Raw genomic sequence first — 22,876 nt, forward strand, 5'->3', positions numbered from 1 at the left:
AAGGAAGTATGGGCTGGATGAATGCACTATAAGGTGGGTAGAAAGCTGGCTAGATTGTCGGGCTCAACGGGTAGTGATCAATGGCTCCATGTCTAGTTGGCAGCCGGTGTCAAGTGGAGTGTCCCAGGGGTCAGTCCTGGGGCCGGTTTTGTTCAATATCTTCATAAATGATCTGGAGGATTGTGTGGATTGCACTCTCAGCAAATTTGCGGATGATACTAAACTGGGAGGAGTGGTAGATACGCTGGAGGGGAGGAATAGGATACAGTAGGACCTAGACAAATTGGAGGATTGGGCCAAAAGAAATCTGATGAGGTTCAGTAAGGATAAGTGCAGGGTCCTGCACTTAGGACGGAAGAATCCAATGCACTGCTACAGACTAGGGGCCGAATGGCTAGGCAGCAGTTCTGCGGAAAAGGACCTAGGGGTGACAGTGGATGAGAAGCTGGATATGAGTCAGCAGTGTGCCCTTGTTGCCAAGAAGGCCAATGGCATTTTGGGATGTATAAGTAGGGGCATAGCGAGCAGATCGAGGGACGTGATCGTCCCCCTCTATTCGACATTGGTGAGGCCTCATCTGGAGTACTGTGCCCAGTTTTGGGCCCCACACTACAAGAAGGATGTGGATAAATTGGAGCGAGTCCAGCGAAGGGCAACAAAAATGATTAGGGGACTGGAACACATGACTTATGAGGAGAGGCTGAGAGAGCTGGGATTGTTTAGCCTGCAGAAGAGAAGAATGAGGGGGGATTTGATAGCTGCTTTCAACTACCTGAAAGGGGGTTCCAAAGAGGATGGCTCTAGACTGTTCTCAATGGTAGCAGATGACAGAACGAGGAGTAATGGTCTCAAGTTGCAGTGGGGGAGGTTTAGATTGGATATTAGGAAAAACTTTTTCACTATGCGGGTGGTGAAACACTGGAATGCGTTACCTAGGGAGGTGGTAGAATCTCCTTCCTTAGAGGTTTTTAAGGTCAGGCTTGACAAAGCCCTGGCTGGGATGATTTAACTGGGAATTGGTCCTGCTTCGAGCAGGGGGTTGGACTAGATGACCTTCTGGGGTCCCTTCCAACCCTGATATTCTATGATTCTATGATTCTATGTGGGCGACACTCCCATTGAAGTCCCCCAGCGGAAGTGTTGCTTGAGTAAGGACTATGCCATCACCAAGTAAGAACATCAGGATTTGGCCCATTATTACCACTGTCATCTCAGAAGAGGAATGTCCTTCACCTCAGCAAGTGCTAAAGCCAAGGACCAACGACATAAGGCTTCAATTGTCTTTTTCCCTCCAGGATCATGATTGCAGCCCCTGTCTGTTTTCATACACAAACCCAGACAACCTGCAGCTCATTGGGAAAGTTGATTCCCAAAAGCAAAGTAGCAAGGGGAATTTGACAGCGATGCAACATTTCTGCAACCTGGATAAGAAAGCCATCAAGGAAAACAAGGATTCTGGGTTAGACACCCTTCACCAGTACAGCATCTGGTAGGAAGTACTCACCATGGGTGGGTGTGATCTTGTGGTTCTTAGTCAAAGACAGGAGAGTTTTGCCTGAATAAGGTCTGCAAGATTTAGCACATTAATCTAATTCACAAAAACACAGGGCCAGACTGGTGAGCAGTTATTCACCCAAGTAACCACATTAACGTCAGAAGGATTACTTGTACAAGTAGAATCTTTTTAAATGGGAGTAAAGGCTTCACAATCTGGCATAGGTCAATATCTGAGGTTAAAAATAGGTCAAAGCAATAGCTACATTGGAAGTGACCTCTTTTTCAATCAGTGGGCTCAGTGAAGTGCCATCAATCCTAACCGGATAGACCTTGGGTCAAATTCAGACCACTTGCATGCATCTGCAACTCTAGTCATTCGGTGGCGTTACTCATATTATCAGGTTTCAGAGTAGCAGCCACGTTAGTCTGTATCAGCAAAAAGAAAAGGAGGACTTGTGGCACCGTAGAGACTAAAATTTATTTGAGCATGACTTTCGTGAGCTACCGCTCATATTATCAGTACGCTCTATGGTCTGTATTTATGTAAATCTAGTATATATAGGTTTCAGAGTAACAGCCGTGTTAGTCTGTATTCGCAAAAAGATGAAGTGAGCTGTAGCTCATGAAAGCTTATGCTCAAATAAATTGCAAAAAGAAAAGGAATACTTGTGGCACCTTAGAGACTAACCAATTTATTTGAGCATGAGCTTTCGTGAGCTACAGCTCACTTCATCGGATGCATACTGTGGAAACTGCAGCAGACTTTATATACACACAGAGATCATAAAACAATACCTCCTCCCACCCCACTGTCCTGCTGGTAATAGCTTATCTAAAGTGATCATCAAGTTGGGCCATTTCCATTCATTGGTTAGTCTCTAAGGTGCCACAAGTCCTCCTTTTCTTCTAGTATATATATGAATTGCCAGTAGATGGCACTCCAATACATAGCACCATTTCTGGGTTTTGTAAAATAAGCTCCATAAAGCTTGGTGTTTGCACTGCAAATGGCTTCCTTTGTGCAGCTCTGTACATCCATTCTTAACTCCTGCTTACACTTGGTCTCAATCTGTCCACTCTCCTAAACTAAGGAGACAGGTCAGTTCTCAGAGTAACTCCAGCACTAAGCTCTTCTGTGCAAGCTCTGCAGCGTTTCTTTCATTCTCTCCACCTGATCCACAGTACACTGGATTAAAACAACCGAGTCATGGACTGATAACCACATTGTAAGGTCACAAACCTGAACTATCCATTTTCCAATACAGCCAAGCCTCCTGATTTGTCAGATGACCAATTTCAGATCATATTTGCAAAGTGTAGCCAACCTGTCTTTCCTACCTGACTGCAGAGTTCATATAGTTCTGATTTGGAATTGGGAATTACGTGGTGTCATTTTTTTTTAAATTACTCCAGAAAGTGAACCATCTCTGCACCAAAGAGGTGCAGCATAGACAATGGCAGGGTACATACAGCTACTGTTCTTCTGTCCTGCACTGGGCAAGACACCTCCAGGGGTGAGAGGCAATTTCAGACTTTGTGCTGGCCCAGCATATGGTGTCTCTTCTGAGGCAGCTATTGCTTTGGAGGAAGAAAGAGCAGTCAGACTTCTCAGAGATGACTGCTTGGAGTCTAATATTAATGAGCTGAAAACATTCTTTGTTTTTTCTTTGCAAAATTAAGCCAGCAGTGTGTCTGTTTGGGAGGAGATTCCGGCATGACCAAGTTTAGCAGCACTGGTGTAGATGGAGCATTGGTGATCTGGGCCAGACAGGTAAAGGACACAAAGAACAAGACCATTTTAATTCTAGATTTGGTATTTTTTGAAAGCCATGGAACAAATGATATAAACATGGGCCATAAACAGGAATAGAAGTTAAAAGGTTAACAATACATTTATTTTAAATGGCAGGGTTTGTATCATTTGAGTGTTTCACTCACACATGCTATCTGAGCAGTAGAATCAGAGAGGTGGAAGAGACTTTTGAGGTCCTGTTTAATCTAGCTCCTGGAAACAAATGCAAAATGCTCCGACAGTATATTCTCTACTGCTTTGTCCAATCTAGTTTTAAGTTTCCCTACTGCCAGTGCTTAATTACTTCCAGGACTGAGCCCTGGCACCTCTAGGCTTGGCAGTTCATAGCCCCAGCACATGGACTGAGGATAGTAAATGGCCTTACGGGTGCTACTAGAAATGCAACATGCTGTCTAGGAAGCACTTGAGACAATACTCGCTGTCAGAAAGGGGGAAGATTCTAAACAGTTTTTCCCCCCCAGCCATCAAAGTGAAGTGTAAGCAGAGAAAAAGTCCCATGGAGTGATGCATTCAGAAACAAACACCACTGGCTTCAAAGCCCCAGGCCTTGATAAAAAGCAGCATAGGGCCTGCTTCTCCACTCACATAACATCAATGTTGCAGCTGGTTAAGTCCCTTCACTTCAATGCAGTTATTTCTGATTTACACCAGTGTAAAGTAAAGGGAGGAGAATCAGAGCCACACTTCTATGTATAACGTGTTCTCTTTAGTGTGACTGGTCTTTCTATGTTGACATGCTACAACCGTATTTCTTTACTCATCATCGGAAAGCTAGTAAAATGCAAGCGAGCCAACATTTCCTTCAAGAAATAATCCCAGAAGTAAACGGACGCTGCAAACATCTGTAGCTGAATCCTTCCTGCACCATCAGACGTCTCTTAGGGCAAACATAAAGTCTTCAGCTGCATTACTAAGACTTTGAAAGATTTGAACAATAGAATTGCCTTCATAGCTTTCTCCATTCCATCTCATCTTAGACACATATGGCTTGATTTTCAGGATAAGACATACACAGCTATGTGCAGAAAATTGTTCATTTAATTGTGCATGCATTAAGGGTGACTACACACACCAATCTGGTAATTGTGTCCACAATGGCCAGTTACACATCTGTTGACAATTTGCATACACAGTTGCCTGGCTTTGCATATAGTGTCAGTTATAGGAAAGCCAACAGGTGCAGAGGAACACATGGTTTAGACAGACACATGCTTTAAGAGAGGAATTATTAAAGGAGATATTCTAAAACCAAGTAAAGAGGAGAAGATAGAAGTTGATAAAGTACAAGTATGAGCTGAAGAGAAACAGTCAAATGAAAAAGAGTCCCATTCAATTACATCACATGCTGGCACACAACTAAATATTGATAAATTTTATAAGTGCATGTATACAAATTCAAGAAGTCTAAATACTAAGATGGGTGAACTTGTGTGCCTAGTATTAAATGAGAAAACTTGGTGGACTGATGATAATCAATGGGACAAGGTAATACCCGTGAATAAAATATGTAGGAATGACAGAGTAGGTCGCACTGGTCGGGGAGTGGCACAGCATATGAAAGAAAGCAGAGTCAAATATAGTAAAAATCTTAAATGAATCAAACAGTACATAGAATCTCTATATGGATAGACTGGCCATGCTTGAATAATAAGCGTATAGCAGTAGGAATATGCTACCAACCACCTGACCAGGATGGTGATGGTGATTGTGAAATACTCAGGGAGATTGCAAAGGCTACGGAAAACAGACAACTCAAGAATAATGGGGGAGTTCAACTATCCCCATATTGAGTGGGAACATGTCACTTCAGGATGGAATGCAGAGATTAAATTTCTAGTCACCCTTAATGCCTGTTTCTTGGAGCAGCTAGTCCTGGAACCCACAAAAGGAGAGGCAATTCTTGATTTAGTTCTAAGTGGCGCACAAGAACTGGTCCAAGAGGTGAATACAGCTGAAGCACTTGGTAATAGCAACCATAACATAATTAAATATAACATCCGGGGGCTGGGGAGGAGGCAGGAATAACAGAGAAACCCACTACAGTAGCAGTTAACTTCAAAAAGGGGGACTATGCGAAAATGAGGAGGTGAGTTAAATGGAAATTAAAAGGAACAGTCACAAGAGTGAAATGCCTGCACGCTGCATGGACATTTTAAAAAAAACATTATAATAGAGGCTCAAACTATATGTATATCCAAATTAGAAAACAGAGGACTAAAAAAAATGCCATAATGGCTAAATGGAGTAAAGGAAGCTAGAGAGACAAAAAGACAGCTTTTAAAAGCTGGATGTTCAGTTCCTACTGAGGAAAATAGAAAGGAACATAAACTCTGGCAAGTCAAGTGTAAAAGTATAATTAGGCAGGCCAAAAGAGAATTTGAAGAGCAACTACCAAAAATCCCCACAAAAACTAACAGCAAAAAAATTTTTAAGTACATCAGAAGCAGGAAGCCTGCCAAATGATCAGTAGGGCCACTGGACAATCGAGGCGCTAAAGGAGCACTCAAGGAAAACAAGGCCATTGCAGAGAAGCTAAAGGACTTCTTTGTATTAGTCTTCATTGCAGAGGTTGTGAGGGAGATTCCACCACCTGAGTCATTCCTTTTAGGTGACAAATCTGAGGAACTATCCCAGATTGAGGTGTCAGTAAAGGAGGTTTAGAAATAAATTGATAAACAGTAATAAGTCGCCAGGACCAGATGATACTCAAGAGTTCTGAAGGAACTCAAATATGAAATTGCGGAATGACTAACTGGTATGTAACCTATTGTTTAAATCAGACTCTATGCCAAGTGACTGGTGCATAGCTATTGTAACGTCAACTTTTTAAAAGGCTCTAGAGGCAATCCTGGCAATTATAAGCTTAAATTCAGAACCAGGTAAATTGGTTGAAACTGTAGTACAGAACAGAATTATCAGACACAAATGAACATGATACGTTGGGGAAGAGTCAACATGGCTTTTGTTAGAAAGAAAGAAAGAAAGAAAGAAAGAAAGAAAGAAAGAAAGAAAGAAAGAAAGAAAGAAAGAAAGAAAGAAAGAAAGAAAGAAAGAAAGAAATCAGGGTGTGACAGGATTGAAGTTGCCTGTAATAATTTGTGAATATTGTGGTTGTTGTAATGTTTACTGTATGCATATGTTGAATTAATTTAATAACAGGGTTGTCAGGAAACTCAGGAAAGGGCTGGTGGATACGTATATACGCTCCTCAGCAAACATTTGACAAACACAAGCGCCATTCAGTTTGATGCTCTGATGGGACCCTCTGCTGGGCCTGCCATCTGACGGGTTTGATCACAGGGACCCCCTTGGGACTATCACCTGACATGCTGAAATTACCTCTGAGCCCGTTTTCCTTGCCAGCCTGGGACTTCCAGAACCCTGTCTTGTTGAGCCAGACATGCTGGCCTGCTGCAACACAGACTCATGGTCTGAACCATGCACCCAAAGCTGCAGGCTTTAACTGAAAACCACTCAGCAGATTACCTATCTCCAGCACCCAGACACCCAGCTCCCAATGGGATCCAAATCCCAAATAAATCCGTTTTACTCTGTATAAAGTTTATACAGGGTAAACTCATAAATTGTCCTCCCTCTATAACACTGATAGAGAGATATGCACAGCTGTTTGCTCCCACAGGTATTAATCACTTACTCTGGGTATATTAATAAACAAAAGTGATTTTATTAAGTAAAAAAAAGTAGGATTTAAGTGGTTTCAAGTAATAACAGACAGAACAAACTAAGTCACCAAGCAAAATAAAACAAAACAAGCAAGTCTAAGCTTAATACATTAAGAAACTGATTACAGGTAGTATCTCACCCTCAGAGATATTCCAATAAGCTTCTTTCACAGACTAGACTCCTTCCTAGTCTGGGCCAAATCCTTTCCTCGGTACAGTCCTTGTTAGTTTCAGCAGATGTCTTAGGTGGTAAACAGGGGTATTCTCATAACTGGGACCCCTTTGTCCTGCTCCACCCCCATTTATAGCTTTGGCACAAGGCAGGAATTTTTTGTCTCTCTGAGTCCCCACCCCGCCTTCCAAATGGAAAACTACCAGATTTAAGATGGATTCCAGTATCATGTGACATGGTCACATGTCACTGTAAGACCCCAGCCTCCATTCCTGGCCCCCTGGGTACACAGGAAGGTTTGCAAGTAAACAGAGCCATTTACAACCAATTGTCTTAGTCAATGGGAGCCATCAAGATTCTAAACCACCATTAATGGCCCACACTTTGCATAATTACAATAGGACCTCAGAGTTATACTTCATATTTCTAGCTTCAGATACAAAAATAATACATGCATACGAATAGGAGGAATATATTCAGTAGGTTATAACCTTTGTTATGATACCTTACAAGAGATCTTTTGCATAAAGCATATTCCAGTTATATCATATTCACACTCATAAGCATATTTCCATAAAACATATGGAGTGCAATGTCACATGCCAGACCAGTTTCTCCAGCAGCGGCTTGGTCCCTGTGGAAAGGAGAATCTAAGAGTCTCAAAGGGTTTAAAGAGACACATCCAAGGACAGAGACAAGTTTTAGAGAATGAGATCCCAGAGCTTGCTGAGTGGAGCCCTGGGGGAAGTTAGATCTACTGGGGTCCCCGTCAGGAGGAGAGGGAGACTCTAGATAAGAATGCAGTTAGACCTTTTGTTGTTTTAAAATCATTTTTTCCTATGCTATGTTTTAAGAAAGCAGGTTTGGGTCACTAATCCACTGATCACAAGCTCCCAAAGGGCAGAATGACAGGAACCATACCCAGTCAGACCTGCAGGGTGAGCATGGTTGACACACAGGGTACTGTACCCAGCACGCAGGCTAAGAATGGAAGAATCGCATGTTTACACCCAAAGAAAGGTAAAGGCTCAACACTGGTGATGGGTATACTCAGAGGCCAGAAAGGAGGCCAAAGTGCTGTTAGCCCTACATCTGTGACACAGCCCCTAATCTCCAAAGACAATCTATCAAAAACCCTTCCCTTAAGTCTGACTCAGCTATGTTTGGTCAGAGTTGGTGGTATTTTCCAACACTCCCTTCATTAAGGCGAGCATAGCATGTCTTCACCACAGAGGTTAAATACTAGCTGTAGGCAGCTAGCTGCAAAGAAGATTGGTCAATACTGTTGCAACAGTGTTGGATGACAAAATATAAGTATGGTTACAACTTCTATTACACAAGTCTCAGTTGCTCTTGTGGCTGGATTTTAAAAACCTGTCTATGGGTAATTTTACTATTACTACCCCAAACAGCAAGCTTTCGATTATAGGGGCTAATCAGACAAAATTCCTTAAAATAGTCATGACATTCACCTATTCAGGCTCGACTCCTCTTTGGACATTAATATTTCATCAACAAGCACTGCTTGAACTTTATGGACAATAGCAGGTAATACAAGACCAGCTTTTACATTTGATGTTTTTAAAGTGTTTTCCTGCAATTCTCTTAATTTCAACTGTTCCCCCTGCTATGTTTGCAAATTAGTTCTACATGACAAAGGTAAAAAAAACTGTACCTGAAGAGGTGGTTTTTAACCCATGAAAGCTTATGCCCAAATAAATTGGTTAGTTTTTTAGGTGCCACAGGGCTCCTCGTTGTTTTTGTGGATACAGACTAACACGGCTACCCCTCTGATACTTGACTACAAAGTTAGTTCAGCCTAAAACATCGCTCAGGGCTGTGAAAAATTTCACTCTCTGTGTGATGTAATGAAGTCAACCTAAGCCCAGGGGTGAAAGTAGGCCAGTACGGGCTGGTATGGCGGGCCGGTAAGAAGCTGGTACTGGCCTGTACGCAGCCACGGCAGCGCTTTAACATCAGTGTCCCTTTTGCCTCCCTGTTGGCGGCCCTGCTGGTAGAGGCCCTACCAGCAGGGCCACTGATGGGGCGGGGGGCAAAAGGAGAAGTTGCCCCAGGGCCGGTGATTTAAAAGGGCCCAGGGCTCCCAGCTGCTGGTACCGTGGAAGAAGCCTGGGCCCTTTTAAATTGCCACCAGAGCCCCAGGCGGCGTGGGCCAGGCACCATGGATGGGCTGGCTGGGGGAAGTTGACCCCCCAGCCCTGCCCCTTCTGCTGAGACCCCGCCCCTTCCCGGGGCCCAGAGCCGGGCCCCCGTACCAGTAAGGGTTTCATATTACTTTCACCCCTGCCTAAGCCCCAGTGTAGATACCGCTAGGTTGAGGGAAGAATTCTTCCATCCTTCTGTCGTCACTGTAGTAAGTGTCTACATTGCAAGGCTGCAGCTGTGCTGCAGTAGTGTTCCCAGTGTAGACATACCCTTAATCACTACATTGCATTGTGCATTAGAACCATTTGCCATCAACTTCACTGGGTTGAGGACCAAACCCATGTCAATATGAGCTCAGAAATAGTATTGCTTTGGACTTATTTGTTTTAACAAAAACACTTTCCCTAAAATACACACTTTGCCAGAGACTGATAATTCTGACATGTTTGTGGGTCTTGAATTCTAAAATACTGGAACAAAAGAGATTTCTATAAGAAGGGCCTAGATCCTGTGAAAAGGGATTCATCCAGGTAGATGCTTGTGTCCACATGGAGTCCAACCAAATTTGGTGGGACTCTGTGGATCCTATAGCCATAGGATCACAGCCATATCCTATAGCCATATGATCACGTACCTACAACAAATACTCTCATGTTATCCTTACACGTACAGCATTCCCATTGACTTTAGCACTCACATGAGGATTACTCATCTAATTAAGGATTTGCAGGATCTGCCCTCAAGTTTCAATACACTTGTTTACTTAACCGTTAGTTTAGCTACATTAACGTTGAGAATATTTGTGATTTAGATGCATGTTTTCCTTTTTCTTGGGTGTTTTCTAATTAATAGGCCTGGACCTATATGTGACATGAATAGGTTCATTCCTACATGATTTCAGTAGGACTAACTGCTTGACTAAAGTTATTCACATTGTATGAGTGCTTATGGGATTGGACCACAAGGTTCACAAAACGTTTGACACTTCTACAGCACCTGTCATCCAAGGACTTTAAAGTATTAGGGATTACCTATACAATGGGGAAGGATGATCTTGTTTTAAAGGCAGTGGACTGAGACTCAAGCTCTGGGTTTGATTCTCAGATCTGCCATAGATGTCCTGTGTTTCCTCCATCAAGTTACTTGATCTCTCTGTGCCTTAGTGAAATGTAGATCAAAGTATTACTCCCTTTCCCCTACCCTTTATTTGTCTGGTCTAGTCAGGCCTCATTCCAGCAAAGATATACAATTATGCCTAGAATTACACACTTCAACTACTCCCATTGACTTTAGAGGGACTACTCAAGGGTAGTAAGCCAAGCCCACACTTCAGTCTTTGCAAGATCAGGAGCTCTTCCAGACCTGGTCTGTCTTACTATACGTTTGTACAGTGCCTAGCACAATGGAGGGACCTGATTTTGGTTGGGACACTAGTAGCTAAAGGCTTGGTGCATGGGAAGGGGAAGGACAGAATTATTCAAATAGTAGAATGGTGTTGTTTAACACTATAGATATAATCCAAGACACTCGTTTTAGCTAGCTGGCAGCCAGGAGGGGCTAGGGCTGTTCCCGCCCTTCCAGCTGTTTCCTGCCCCCAACCCCTCCCCCCCACAGCACATCTGTCAGGACTCCCGTCTGATGCAACCACAACACAACCACGTGGCCATAGGCAGCCGCTCCTCCCCTCTAGCCAATCACAGCCAGCCCTGTTGGCCTAAGGGGCGGGGCGTTCCTCCTTTGCCCCGCCCTCCCTCTCCAGAAAAGCACGCGATTGGCCGATTCCAGGCCAGCGGCGGGCGGGGCGGCTGGTCCGAACGCCCGTTGGCCAATAGGAGGCCTCACGCGCGAGCGCCTACGCCCGCCCGCCCGCCGGGGGCTCCAGCTGTTTTGGTGGCGGCGGCGGCTGGCCGGGGCGCGGCGGCAGCGGCGGAGGAGCCCGGGCCGGCGGGGAGCTAGCGGGGCCGGGGCGTCCGCGCGCCGCCCATGGAGGCCGCGGCGGGGGGTGGCCCGGCCGCGGGGCCCGAGGCGCTGAGCTGCTTCTCCTACAACCAGGACTGCACGTAGGCGCGGCGGGGCCGGGCCGGGCCGGGCCGGGCCGGGCCGGGCCGGGGGGGGAAGGAGGCCCGAGGCGCGCAGGGGACTCAGTGGAGATGGGAGAGGGAAGGGGAGGAGGAGAGGGGAAGAAAAGAGGGAAGGAGGGGAGGGGAGAGTGAAGGCCCAAGGCATGCAGGGGACTCAGTGGCAGATGGGGAGGGAGAAGCGGGGGAGGGGAGAAGAGAGGGGCAGAAGGAGGGGCGGGGGGGGAGAGTGAAGGCCCAAGGCATGCAGGGGACTCAGTGGCAGATGGGAGGGGAGGGGAGAGGAGAGGGGAAGAAAAGGGGGGGGGAGAGTGAAGGCCCAAGGCATGCAGGGGATTCAGTGGCAGATGGGGAGGGAGAAGCGGGGGAGGGGAGAGGAGAGGGGCAGAAGGAGGGGCGGGAGGGGAGAATGAAGGCTCGAGGCGTGCAGGGGACTCAGTGGCAGATGGGAGGGGAGGGGAGAGGAGAGGGGAAGAAAAGGGGGGGGGGGAGAGTGAAGGCCCAAGGCATGCAGGGGATTCAGTGGCAGATGGGGAGGGAGAAGGGGGAAAGGGAAGAAAAGGGAGAAGGGGGGGAGGGGAGAATGAAGGCCCGAGGCATGCAGGGGACTCAGTGGCAGATGGCGAGAGGGAAGGGGAAGAAAAGGGGGGAGGGAGGAAGAAGGAGGGGCGGGAGGGGAGAATGAAGATCCTAGGCATGCAGGGGACTCAGTGGTGATAGGGAGAGGGAAGGGGCGGAGGGAGGAAGAAAAGGGGGGAGGAAGAAAGGGAACTGGGGGGGGGAGAGGGAAGGGAGGAAGAAGAGGAGGGGAAGGGGAGAATGAAGGCCGGTGTTCAGGGGACTCAGAGGAGGGGGAGGGAGGAGGGCAGGAGTTGGATGAGGATAAAGGAGAGTGTGGGGCAGGGGGAGGAGAGCCAACCAGGCAGGCTGGGGCACTGGTCCTGACTTGTCCCCAGAGGAGGGGAGGGAGATCCTCCCCGCTTAGCCTGTGGCAGGGCAGCTGCACTGGAAGGGGAACAAAGAGGCAGCTGTGTCTCCCTGGCTGGCTCCTGTACCTGCGGCTTCCAGGCAAAGTCAAGCTGGTCCTGGCAGCCTTGAATCTGGCTAACCAGGCTGGGCTTTAGCTAATTGTTGCTGCCTCTCAGGCTTTCTAGCTTGTGCCAGGTTGCTGCGTCCCAGCAACTCAGTCTCTGGCCCACACAGGAGCAGCTCTTCTGTTGGGGAAGAGTTGGCCCCAGCATTTCAGACCCTGGATACTGAGCTTATAGGAAGGGTCAGTTGTGCCAAAGCTGTCAGGGTTCTGTTGTTGAAGTTTTCTGTACCAATAATATTAATCTGTCCCATGTTTGAGCCTCGGCCCATGGGGATATCTGGCTGTTGGTGTGCAACTTCACTCCAATTCAGCTCTCCTCTCTCCTTCAGTACAAGCAGCCTTACTTCTTGTTGGGCCCAACACAAGAAGTGGTTTGGCTCTATCTTGCAAGGTGCTGGGCACCCTTAAGTTCTTGCACATTGGAGACAAGGCATTTCATGGGGTTGGGCCCCTTATGCCACCCAATTATTTATATTTCAGCTGAGAGGATAGAAAGTTTAACTCCTTGCACAATATAGCGTGGAGTCGCATCATACACGCATTTAACTTACATAAATTCAACTATACATGCTCGACCAAAAAAAAGATAGAAAAATAACAATTTAAATAGTGTGGGCTGAGCGGGGCTAGCAGCAGGAATCCTGGCCGCCAGGAGCTGGCGGACAGAACCCCAGACAGCAGTGGGCTGAGCCACTCAGCCTGCTGCCGGTCTGAGGTCCTGGCCACACTGAGCCTGCTGCTGGCCTGGGGTTCCGTCCGCCGGATTCTGCCAGCCGGGATCCCGGCCACCGGCCCCGCTCAGCCCGCTGCCGGCTGAGTGAACGGAACCCCAGGCCGGCAGCTGAGTGAACAGTGAACTTACTATACGGCCCTGAGTGAACCCCAGGCCGGCAGCGGGCTCAGCGCGGCCAGGACCCCAGACTGCAGGGATCAAAGTAAAATTTTTCTCTTACCAGGAAGGGGCAGGGCCTCAGGTGGAAGGGGTGGGGCTAGGGGGTCAGCATCCCCCGCTAGCCTGCCCATCTCACATCACACTTCCTGCTTTACCAATTTGTGCTTTCCTCACTTAGTGTCACTGTTGTGCATTCAGGGCTCGGCTGGTCATGAGCTACATTGATGTTAACTGTGAAGAGCTGTAATGGCAACATCTGGATGCCTATAGAGATGATGTGAGCCTTAGTTTATGCCTCTGCTTTTTTTGTTAGAGCCATTCAGTGCACATTTCTTGGCAAAATGGGCATTTAAATAGTTGTTCAGCTATGAACTATTTCTTGGCAAGATGACTTGTGTGGTAGCAAGCTAAGTGACGCTTCCATCGGGTGATCTCACTGCTTTACAAGGCAGGGTGCATGCTATGTCCAGTTTACAGATAGGGAAACCTAGGCACAGCAAGTGTCTCTGCCAACTTCACCTAGCGAGTTAAATATCGGGGCTGAAATAAAGCCTTGGTCTGACAGTCTGCTTCCGTAGCCACTAGGCTTGAGCATAGTCTCCAATACATTTTAGAAGAGGCAAAATGTGAACAGTATTCTTCCTAATATTTAATAATCCATCTCAACCCTGAGTCTTCCTAAGTAGCTCAAAACTATTGCAAATACAGCTTTGTAGTTTTGCAGGAGTGGGGAGGTAGGTTTTCCTAGTGGTTTAATCCAGCAGTGGATGTATTCTTATGCATAGGTATTTATGGAAAACAGAATGTGTTCTATAGTTGCTAGAACAGTAGCTTGCTGGAGAACTGAATTATCTATTCTGCAGTTAACTGGATATCTGCCATCAAGGGCAGGCCTGTGGTTCTTGGTAAATGTCTGGTACCAATCACCAGTAGCTGTCCCTGTATGGGGAACCCCCAAAGAGGGAGCTTTATTGGCAGTTCTTCTAAAAAGTAGCTAGCTCCATTAAATAGTGTCAAATACAGTTTTGCTTAACCTATGGTTTCTGTCTACAAGAGAGCAACTTTTACTGGATCCTTGGGTGGTCACTTAACAGAAGTTTCACTTTAAGAGACATGGGCTGCGTTCTACTAGTTCACTTGCCCTTTACTACAAGACCAAAGTCAGTTGCTAAGATATCCTTATTTATGTACTCAAAGGTATAGGTACCAATATTTCTACAGAGATTTTGAAAGAAAGAGAGTTCTGTTGTTACGTTTGCACTGTTATCTTACGTTTCCAATTACTAAGTATTTGAACAAAGAGTGCTTTGATGGAGTTGGTGATGTGCTTCTGGTTTGGCGACACTGAAGAGTGCTACAGTACAAATACTTCACTGTTCTCCCTTGGTCTGTGATGTTCTAAACTGGTTGCTGATTTAAACTTAGGCCTGGTCTACACTACTGGGGGGGATCGATCTAAGATATGTTGACTTCAGCTATGCTATTCTCGTAGCTGAAGTTGCATATCTTAGATCGAATTAGAATCACTTACTTAGCCTCCTCGTGGCGCGGGATCGATGGCCGCCGCTCCCCCGTCGGCTCCGCTTCCGCCTCTCGCGCTGGTGGAGTTCTGGAGTCAACAGCAGAGCGATCGGGGATCGATTTATTGCGCCTACTGTAGATGCGATAAATCGATCCCCAGTAGATCGATCACTACCCGCCAATGTGGGTAGACGTAGCCGTAGATGTTGACAATTACTATAGTCAAGATCTGGCTAGAGCAAGTCTGCATGGAAAGAATAAGCCACCACTTTGCACATATACACTTGTGTCTCATTATCTTTCTTGGTGTCCTGGAGGCAGCAATCAAACCAGCGAGGCCTACACAGCCTCTGCCAAAACTCCAGTATTTCTAGACAGACATTTAAAGACAGTCTCTCAGCTTAGATGCATTGGAGTCAGAGAAGGGTCTTGCTTCTGCTGGGTAGAAGTCATTATTGGTAGCCTAACAAGTGTATTATTCCCTTTCCCTCCCCCTAGCAGGCTTTGGGGATTTTTGTATGTATGGAAGTTCCCACACAGCTTTAGTAATGATGCTCAAGTTAATATAGTTGATAGTTATTAACTTCTCAAGGAAGTTAGTAGGGACTTCAGTTTAAAAGCCAGATGGTGGGATATGGCCCCAGTGTATGTCAGTTTTTCCTGCTGTGATATAGGACTATTGATCCCTCTTAGGGTATTCTGCAATTTAATTAACATTTATAAAGCTGTCAGCCTCACATGCAAATTGCTATTAAGACACCTTGTTGTGTGCACCCAACAGTCAGATAAGAACCCCAACTACTGGGGTGGACAGTTATATCTGTTTTGCATTGAAATTTGCATATATGACCAGGGGAGTTGCTCCCTGTAATTGATGCATTGTATTAGGATCTACTAATTTAATTTTCTATGATACTCAGTGGTTTCAAGGTTAGAGCAATACACTGTAAACTAATTAGCGCAAATTTTCTCTCTTGCAGCTCCCTGGCAATTGGAACCAAAACTGGATACAGACTTTTCTCCCTAAGTTCTGTGGAGCAGCTGGACCAAGTCTATGAAAACAGTAAGTCTGTTCTCGATGCAGCAGCATATTGGATGATAATAGGCTTTAGTTTGTATTACTGCACTTCTGATCTGCCTCAAAGGAGCAACTCCATGTGGTTAGCTTTCCTGCTGTAGCACAGATGGCATCTGCCTCGACCGTATCCTCACTGGAGTAGAGCTGTGCTAGTTACAGCTATGTTTAAAGGGACATTGTCAGGTTTAAAAAAAAAAGAAACAAGTCAATTGGAAACACATTCTGACCTATATGACTAATACCATTGTAGGTTATTAGACCTGAGCATTTAAGAGACAATTCACTTTTCACTATTAGGTTGTTAGTTCACGCTTTCCATTATTCAGACTGAATGAAGTGTAGACACTAGTCAGTCTTGCTTTCTGGTAATTTCATATCTCCATTCTTATAGGTTAGCTCAATACAACTGTGTTTGAGTTGCAGACACAAGAAGACTTAAATGCAAATACTTTCGTTAGGATCAGTAAGTTTTAGACACAAAACTTCAGCCTTCTACCTCATCTGCAAGGGGCTTGACTCTGTTGAGCAGCTTTTTTGTTGCCAAACTGTATATAATGCAGTATTGTTTGCTAAACTCAGACTACATTATAGGTTAGATTTTAAAAAATGCTCTAACCTAGATGCTCTGCTAAAGCCCTTTAACCTTGGTAGAACACAATTTAGCCTTATGTATACTGATCTGCCAAATAGTGTTGATTCACAGCCAACTTGGTTTAAGACCTTGAAGTCCTGCATAGGTCACCTGAGGCCCTTTGTCAAATTACATTATTTTGTCAACCAGATTGGGGGTCACCTACTAGAAACATGGTAGTCCCAACAGACAGAGAGAGATTTTAGTCTCACAGCACAGCTGGAACCACACAGGGTTCCTGAAACAGGCTATAATCATGGATTTCTGCAGCCTTCGGGAACACTGTTTGGTTCCACTAACAGTGGCAACTGGAAGAGTGTTTTAATACAACAGTGTAGTCTGTGATGCTAACAGGGTCCCCAAAATGGTATAAGTGACACTGTATAAGAGACCAGGAGCACAGGCTGGCTGGCATACTTTAGGGGGACAATCCTGATCCACACTAGTTAGAGAGCCCATACTAGAATATTGTTATCTCCAGAGTTGCCTGTTGTTTTTACACCCCACTTAAAATATTGTAATCCAGGTCAAGCACAAGAATAGCGTTTAAACAAGATTGGAGCTAGCACAGGTCTGCCCGCAGCATGGGTCAGTGCAGGGATCATGTAGAAAATTCGCTGCCTGCAGCTGGAGTGAAAAAGGAGGCACTTCTCCCAGGTTATCTGGGTGTACTGAGGAGGAGGGGTTGTGGTGCTAAGAAAAAGAGCCCTCTTTATTTAGAGAAAGTCAACCAAAGTATCATGATGGCCCATGGCCACTGTGGGGTTGGGGAGGAAGAGAATATCCTGTGCCTTATCTTCCTTTAGGCCATCCCTTTCCTCAGGGAGCCCAGGACAGTGCAGCATGTAGTTACAGGAAATAACAGACCATGCCCTGCTTGTCTCCTGCCTCAGGGAGTCCTGATCTGTCCCCTCACAGATTCATCTCTTCCCCTGTAAGGAGCTTCTCTAGCTCCCTCCCAGGACATGTATTTCCCTGGATTAAGGTAAACACCTAGGAGGCAGGGCTCATTCCCTGCTATATCCTGTTCCCTCCTGATTAACTACAGCTGGAGGGCCCAAATGCAGGTATTTCAGGCACTAAGTTCCTGTCTCCAAAGGAAAGACCAATTAACCCTTTCCTGTCTGGGCCCGGTGCACACCCCATCAGAAGGCCTAGATGCAGCCATGCAAAGGAAGGGTAATTGTTAATAAAAGCAGAACTGTCATGACTAAGCACTTAACCCTTCAGCTCCTGAGCTAGGCACAATGCATGGGGGATTTTACTCTTAAAGAACCAGACCCAAGATAAAAATACCCTTCTTACTTTCTTTTGGCTGAGCAGATGAAATCCTGGATGTTTACATCGTGGAGCGCCTCTTCTCCAGCAGCCTGGTGGTCGTGGTAAGTCACACCAAGCCTCGGCAAATGAACGTCTATCACTTCAAAAAAGGGACGGAGATCTGCAACTATAGCTATTCCAGCAACATCCTGTCCATCCGGCTGAATCGGCAGGTAAGGGCATCGATTACTTGTGCATTAATAGTCAACTAAGTCTAAACACAATAGGCTTGACTCTGCCCACACCTCGCTCTGGTTTTAGGTCGTTCTTGCTCCATTGACTTCTATGGGGTTATACCCTCTTCCTTTAGCCTTATGCTCTCCTCTGTGCAAAAAGGAGAGGTCAGAGAGGTATTTTCATACCCACTGGTACCCACAGGTGATCTACATCTTGAACTGCTTTAGCCCTTAGACTCTGTCACTCAGTTACATCCACTTAACAATACATAACTTGTATCCCCTCTGAATATGGCTCAGGCATGTCCCTTAGTGAAATGTATGTTTTAAATACATTCCTTCCTACATTTCCTTACAATAACTCCATGTGGGATGGGATGCTATGTGATGGCAAAATGTTGCTGGTGAGCTTTAAATTGGAAGATGATAAATTAGCTACACTCAGTTTACACAGCAGTAAACACTTAAACGAAGCTGTTCGAATTAAACAACATCGCATGCTCCAAAGGCATGTAAACTTTTTTTCTACCACATCTTCTCCCTGGATGCCGTGCTCTGGCTTCTGACCTACAGTGGCATCTTTGTCACAGATAACATAGTCAAAGTTAATAACACAAGCCTGGGTGTAATTTGAACTTTGCCTAATGGCTGATGTCTCAAATAGCATCCATCAGCAGCTCATAGCCTCGCTGTGTTTTTTAAAAGTGTAGCTAGCACCTGAGTCATGCTGAGGAAAGCTTTGAATCATAGAAGATCAGGGTTGGAAGGGCCCTCTGGAGGTCATCTAGTCCAAACCCCTGCTCAAAGCAGGACCAATCCCCAACTGAATCATCCCAGCCAGGGCTTTGTCAAGCCTGACCTTAAAAACTTCAAAGGAAGGAGATTCTACCACCTCCCTAGGTAACACATTCCAGCGCTTCACCACCCTCCTAGTGAAAAAGTTTTTCCTAATATCCAACCTAAACCTCCCCCACTGCAACTTGAGACCATTACTCCTCGTTCTGTCACTGCTGCACTTATGTGTCCTATCAGCTCTCTGTTGTTGGTTTTTTTGGATGTAAAGTCTTCTTTTTTCCATAATCTCTTCCAAAAGACATTATCGGTTATAAAGAGTGGAGTATATTACAATACAAAAATAAACAGACTGTATAATTGTATATAATCAGCCGTTTCTAGGTTAGCAATAGTGAAATCTGCAGTAAGCATCTCCAACAGGCAAGCCCTGTCTTGAGTTTCTAGTAAAGTTTTGTATGATCATGGGCTTCCTATAGCTTGTGCGATACTGTAATTAACTTTGTACTAAATTAATTTCTTCACTGAAGTGTATTGTGGCAGGTAAGAGGATCTGGTAAAATCATCACTTCCTTTTGAGTTCTAATTTATGTATTGCAAATTTCAGTGTAGTTCTAGGAGCCTACCGTTCAGTTTGGTGGTGTTTACTCCCCTGTGCAGTCTCATGGGCCAGAAGGATTCCATGGAGGAAGGATGGTACAGTGGTTAGGGCACTGGCTTGGGACTTGGGAGACCCAGGTTCATTGCAAGTCACTTGGTCTCCCTGTGCCTTAGTCCCCTAGATATCAATTGGGAGTAATTGCACTGTCCTGTCTCCTGCGGGGGTTATGAGCATAAAGACGTTAAAGATGGAGGTGCTCAGACACATGGATAGATGGTGTAAGTGTCAAACACGAATATGAGGGAAGAGCTGCATTATTCTAGTGATAAGGTCACTGTCCTGAGAAGCCCAGGTGGATGCAATACAAAATGGTTATGACCCAGCCCTGGAGAACAGACAGTACCAGGTCAGCACAGGAGAAATAAGCAAAAGGGAGTTTTGAAGGCAAGGGAGGGTACTTGTCACATGGGATGAGAGCTGTTCTATACCTAGGGAATGAGAATGCACACCCTCTCGTGCTTGCCATTGGGCATAACTGTTTATTTCATATCAGCTGTCATTAAAATGTGTATACAGTGTTGTAGCCATGCTGGTTCCAGATATTAGGGAGACAAGGTGCTGAGGTAGTATTTTCTGTTGGACCAACTTCTGTTGGTGAGAGAGAGAAACTTTTGAGCTTGCACAGAGCGCTTCAAAGAGCTTGTCTTTGAAAGCTTGTCTCTGTCACCAAGAGAAGTTGGTCCAATAAAAGATATTATCTCCCCCACCTTGTCTCCTAAAAATGTGTGTGAAGCAGATTCATCTAGACTGTTTGCAGGATGCTATATGACAGAATCGCTGGCTCACCCAAATATCTGAGAGAGCGTACACAAAAACGTCTCTAAATACTGGAGACAAGGTGGCCCAGATCCCCCATCATGAATGCATTTTGTTTCCATGCATTGCACTGTGAAATCAGTACAACCTGGGCCAAATTTATCTGTGGTGTAACTCTACTTCAGGGGACTAATCTAGCCCCTCTTGCGAGTTAATCTGGTGGAGATCAGGTTATGCATTCACTATGTTACTCTGAAAACGCTTGTCTTGGATTTGAGTACGGAAACCATACTGCACTGGAGAAAGTCCATCGTAGTGTAAAACCCATCCAAGTCAGAGAATCGCTGTCAGCCGTGGAAGTTTAAATAAGAAAAGCTCTCTTTGGGCAAACAGTTTTGTCTTTTTTGGTTTGATCTCTTAGTGGAAAATCTTTGTTATTCATACTGAAGAATCCATTTGAATTAGACTCTCAGTTGCTGTTGATTCATGGAAACACTTTGTTTCCAACCCTCTTGTTACTTGTACGTGGTGAAAAACGAGATTTTTTTTTTTATTATTATTATGCTGGAGCAGGGGCTTGTGCTTTTGACGAGTGAGAAGCAGCGTTCATATTTTAATGAAAATTCCCTGTGTTTTCCTTGGACCTCTTGGCTGCAGTCCTGCTGCCGAATCCTTTTGATGTACTTAACAGAAGGACCCTCGTTCCTTCTCAGTGTGCAGGTCAAGATAACTAGTCTGTTTGTTGGTATCTAAATGAAAGCGTAGAGGAAAGCGCCATGGAGCAGTAAGCAGCAGAAGTGATGCATTCCACAGGATGTACGTTGTATTGATTATAGTTCCATCTCTCACCCCAGGAATTACTACGCACAGTTCTAAGGCACCATCCCCCAGCATCTGAGCAAGACGTACAAACGCCTCCGCTAACTCCTCATCTGTTTCAGCCGCTCAAACCTGCCCTTCTTGGGCCCAACTCTCCATTACTTGCCTCTTGTGCAGTGCTTTACACCAGTGCAAAGTGGGGGGCAAACACTCCCACTCTCATCTGATTGCATTTGGTGCTGGTGTTAATGACAGCTCAAGGGGCAGAGCAATGGAGAATTAGGCCTTTTGTCTGAAACTCTCCATGGACTTGTTCAGGCCTCCCTCCCTGCTCCCACCGCTCATCTGGTGTCTGCCTTCCTAGGATCTTGTTCTTCTTGGTATGGGAAATTTCTCATCCGGAGCTCCTGTCACCTGAAACAGTTTTGTTGTATTTCTGCCCCTCAGACGCTCCATCTCTCATCTGAAAACCTATTTGCATTCTCCCCCAGGCACATACGTCTCTCCCTCTGCTTCTCTCTGCCTGTATATCAGCAGCATTGTATTGTAGAACTCTGTGAAGCCTTGAGACGCCTTTTTATACCATACACTTAACACGCTTTATTTTCAAGTCTCCGTTATAAAGTCGAGAGCTGTTCTTTTGGAAAGTGCCATTGAAATTATGCTAAACGCATGCCTCCCTGGAAATCCTAAATGGTTTTGGGAAACAAAGTACTGGCTGCTGTGGTTAGCAGGAATAGAAGCTTCTCTTATAAGAAGGCTTTGATTTCAAGTAGCATTGGTTGAGCCTGTAGTTATACACCAAGGCCAAGGTTTTCAAGCATGGGTGTCTAAAGTTAGTCACTGAAATCCCATATGTAGCCCTTAAATAAGTGGCCTGATGGCCAAAGGGATGGAAGCACCTGCCGCTGCAGGCACCCTGGTCTGAAGGTTCTGGTCTGGTCTTTTCGTGCCAGGTTTTCAGAGAGGCTGAGCCCCTGCCATTTCCACTGATGCTGGGGGGAGCTGAAGGTGCTCAATGCTTCTGAAAATAGGCCCTCAGCTGCCCAGAGCTCCCTCTCCCTTACTTCTCAGTGCAGAATACCTTGGTGACAAATGTCTGATTACAGTGCCACTGTTTTGAGGCTCAGTGCTGCGTAATCAGGGCCCTAACGTTCACATCATGACCACACTAGATACAGCTCTGGGGAATTCCTGTGTTCCTCGCCATCAGTATTGCGAGTGGCTTCAGGCTAGGTGGGTGAATGGACGAACAGCACAATCAGATGGAGATGGTGCAGATCACATTAGCTGTCGTTCCCTATCCTACTGCCAACATAAAGTGTTTCTCCTCTGTTGTTCCCACTGAGCAAATCAGCCACCCTGCAATGTGTGTCCCCTGGTTGGAACTTGAATGCCGGCCCATGGCTTGGCTATGCCATAGACCAGGGGTCTCCAAACTTTTTGAATTGTGCACCCCCAGGGCCAGCTCTGGGGAAGCAAAATAAAAAAGAGCTGCCACCGGCCTGCTGCCCAGGACGGCGCGGGGGGAGGGGCCGGCCTGCCTGTGGCACTTCTTCGGTGCGCGTCTCCTGCTGCGCACCCCCAGGGATGGTCTTGCACACCCCACTTTGGATACCGCTGCCATAGATAGCCCTGGAGCGGGAAGCAGAAGATAGATTGTGCTCCCTGATTCTGAGTTAGACGGCATCCACGAGTGGCAGGCACTTCTTTTGGAAGTGGTGGGAG

The 22,876-nt window shown here is 45.8% G+C and overlaps 1 protein-coding gene across 4 annotated transcripts in view; it reads left to right on the forward strand.

Moving 5' to 3' along the window:
- Positions 1 to 11,222: 11,222 nt before the first annotated feature.
- The window catches only part of WIPI1 (WD repeat domain, phosphoinositide interacting 1), a 32,662-nt gene continuing 21,008 nt past the window's right edge, over positions 11,223 to 22,876 (forward strand). For 2 of the 4 annotated variants that reach the window (XM_073312043.1, XM_073312041.1), the window contains exons 1-3: positions 11,224 to 11,391; positions 15,896 to 15,978; positions 17,948 to 18,117. In XM_073312043.1, the coding sequence (XP_073168144.1) occupies positions 11,315 to 11,391; positions 15,896 to 15,978; positions 17,948 to 18,117 (330 nt within the window). In that variant the 5' untranslated portion in view covers positions 11,224 to 11,314. Of the gene's footprint in view, positions 11,392 to 13,649; positions 13,672 to 15,895; positions 15,979 to 17,947; positions 18,118 to 22,876 lie in introns of those variants that run through there. The other 2 variants (XM_073312044.1, XM_073312042.1) reach the window with 2 other exon arrangements.

Source organism: Lepidochelys kempii, chromosome 14 (assembly GCF_965140265.1).
Source record: "Lepidochelys kempii isolate rLepKem1 chromosome 14, rLepKem1.hap2, whole genome shotgun sequence".
NCBI classification, from domain to species: domain Eukaryota; kingdom Metazoa; phylum Chordata; order Testudines; family Cheloniidae; genus Lepidochelys; species Lepidochelys kempii.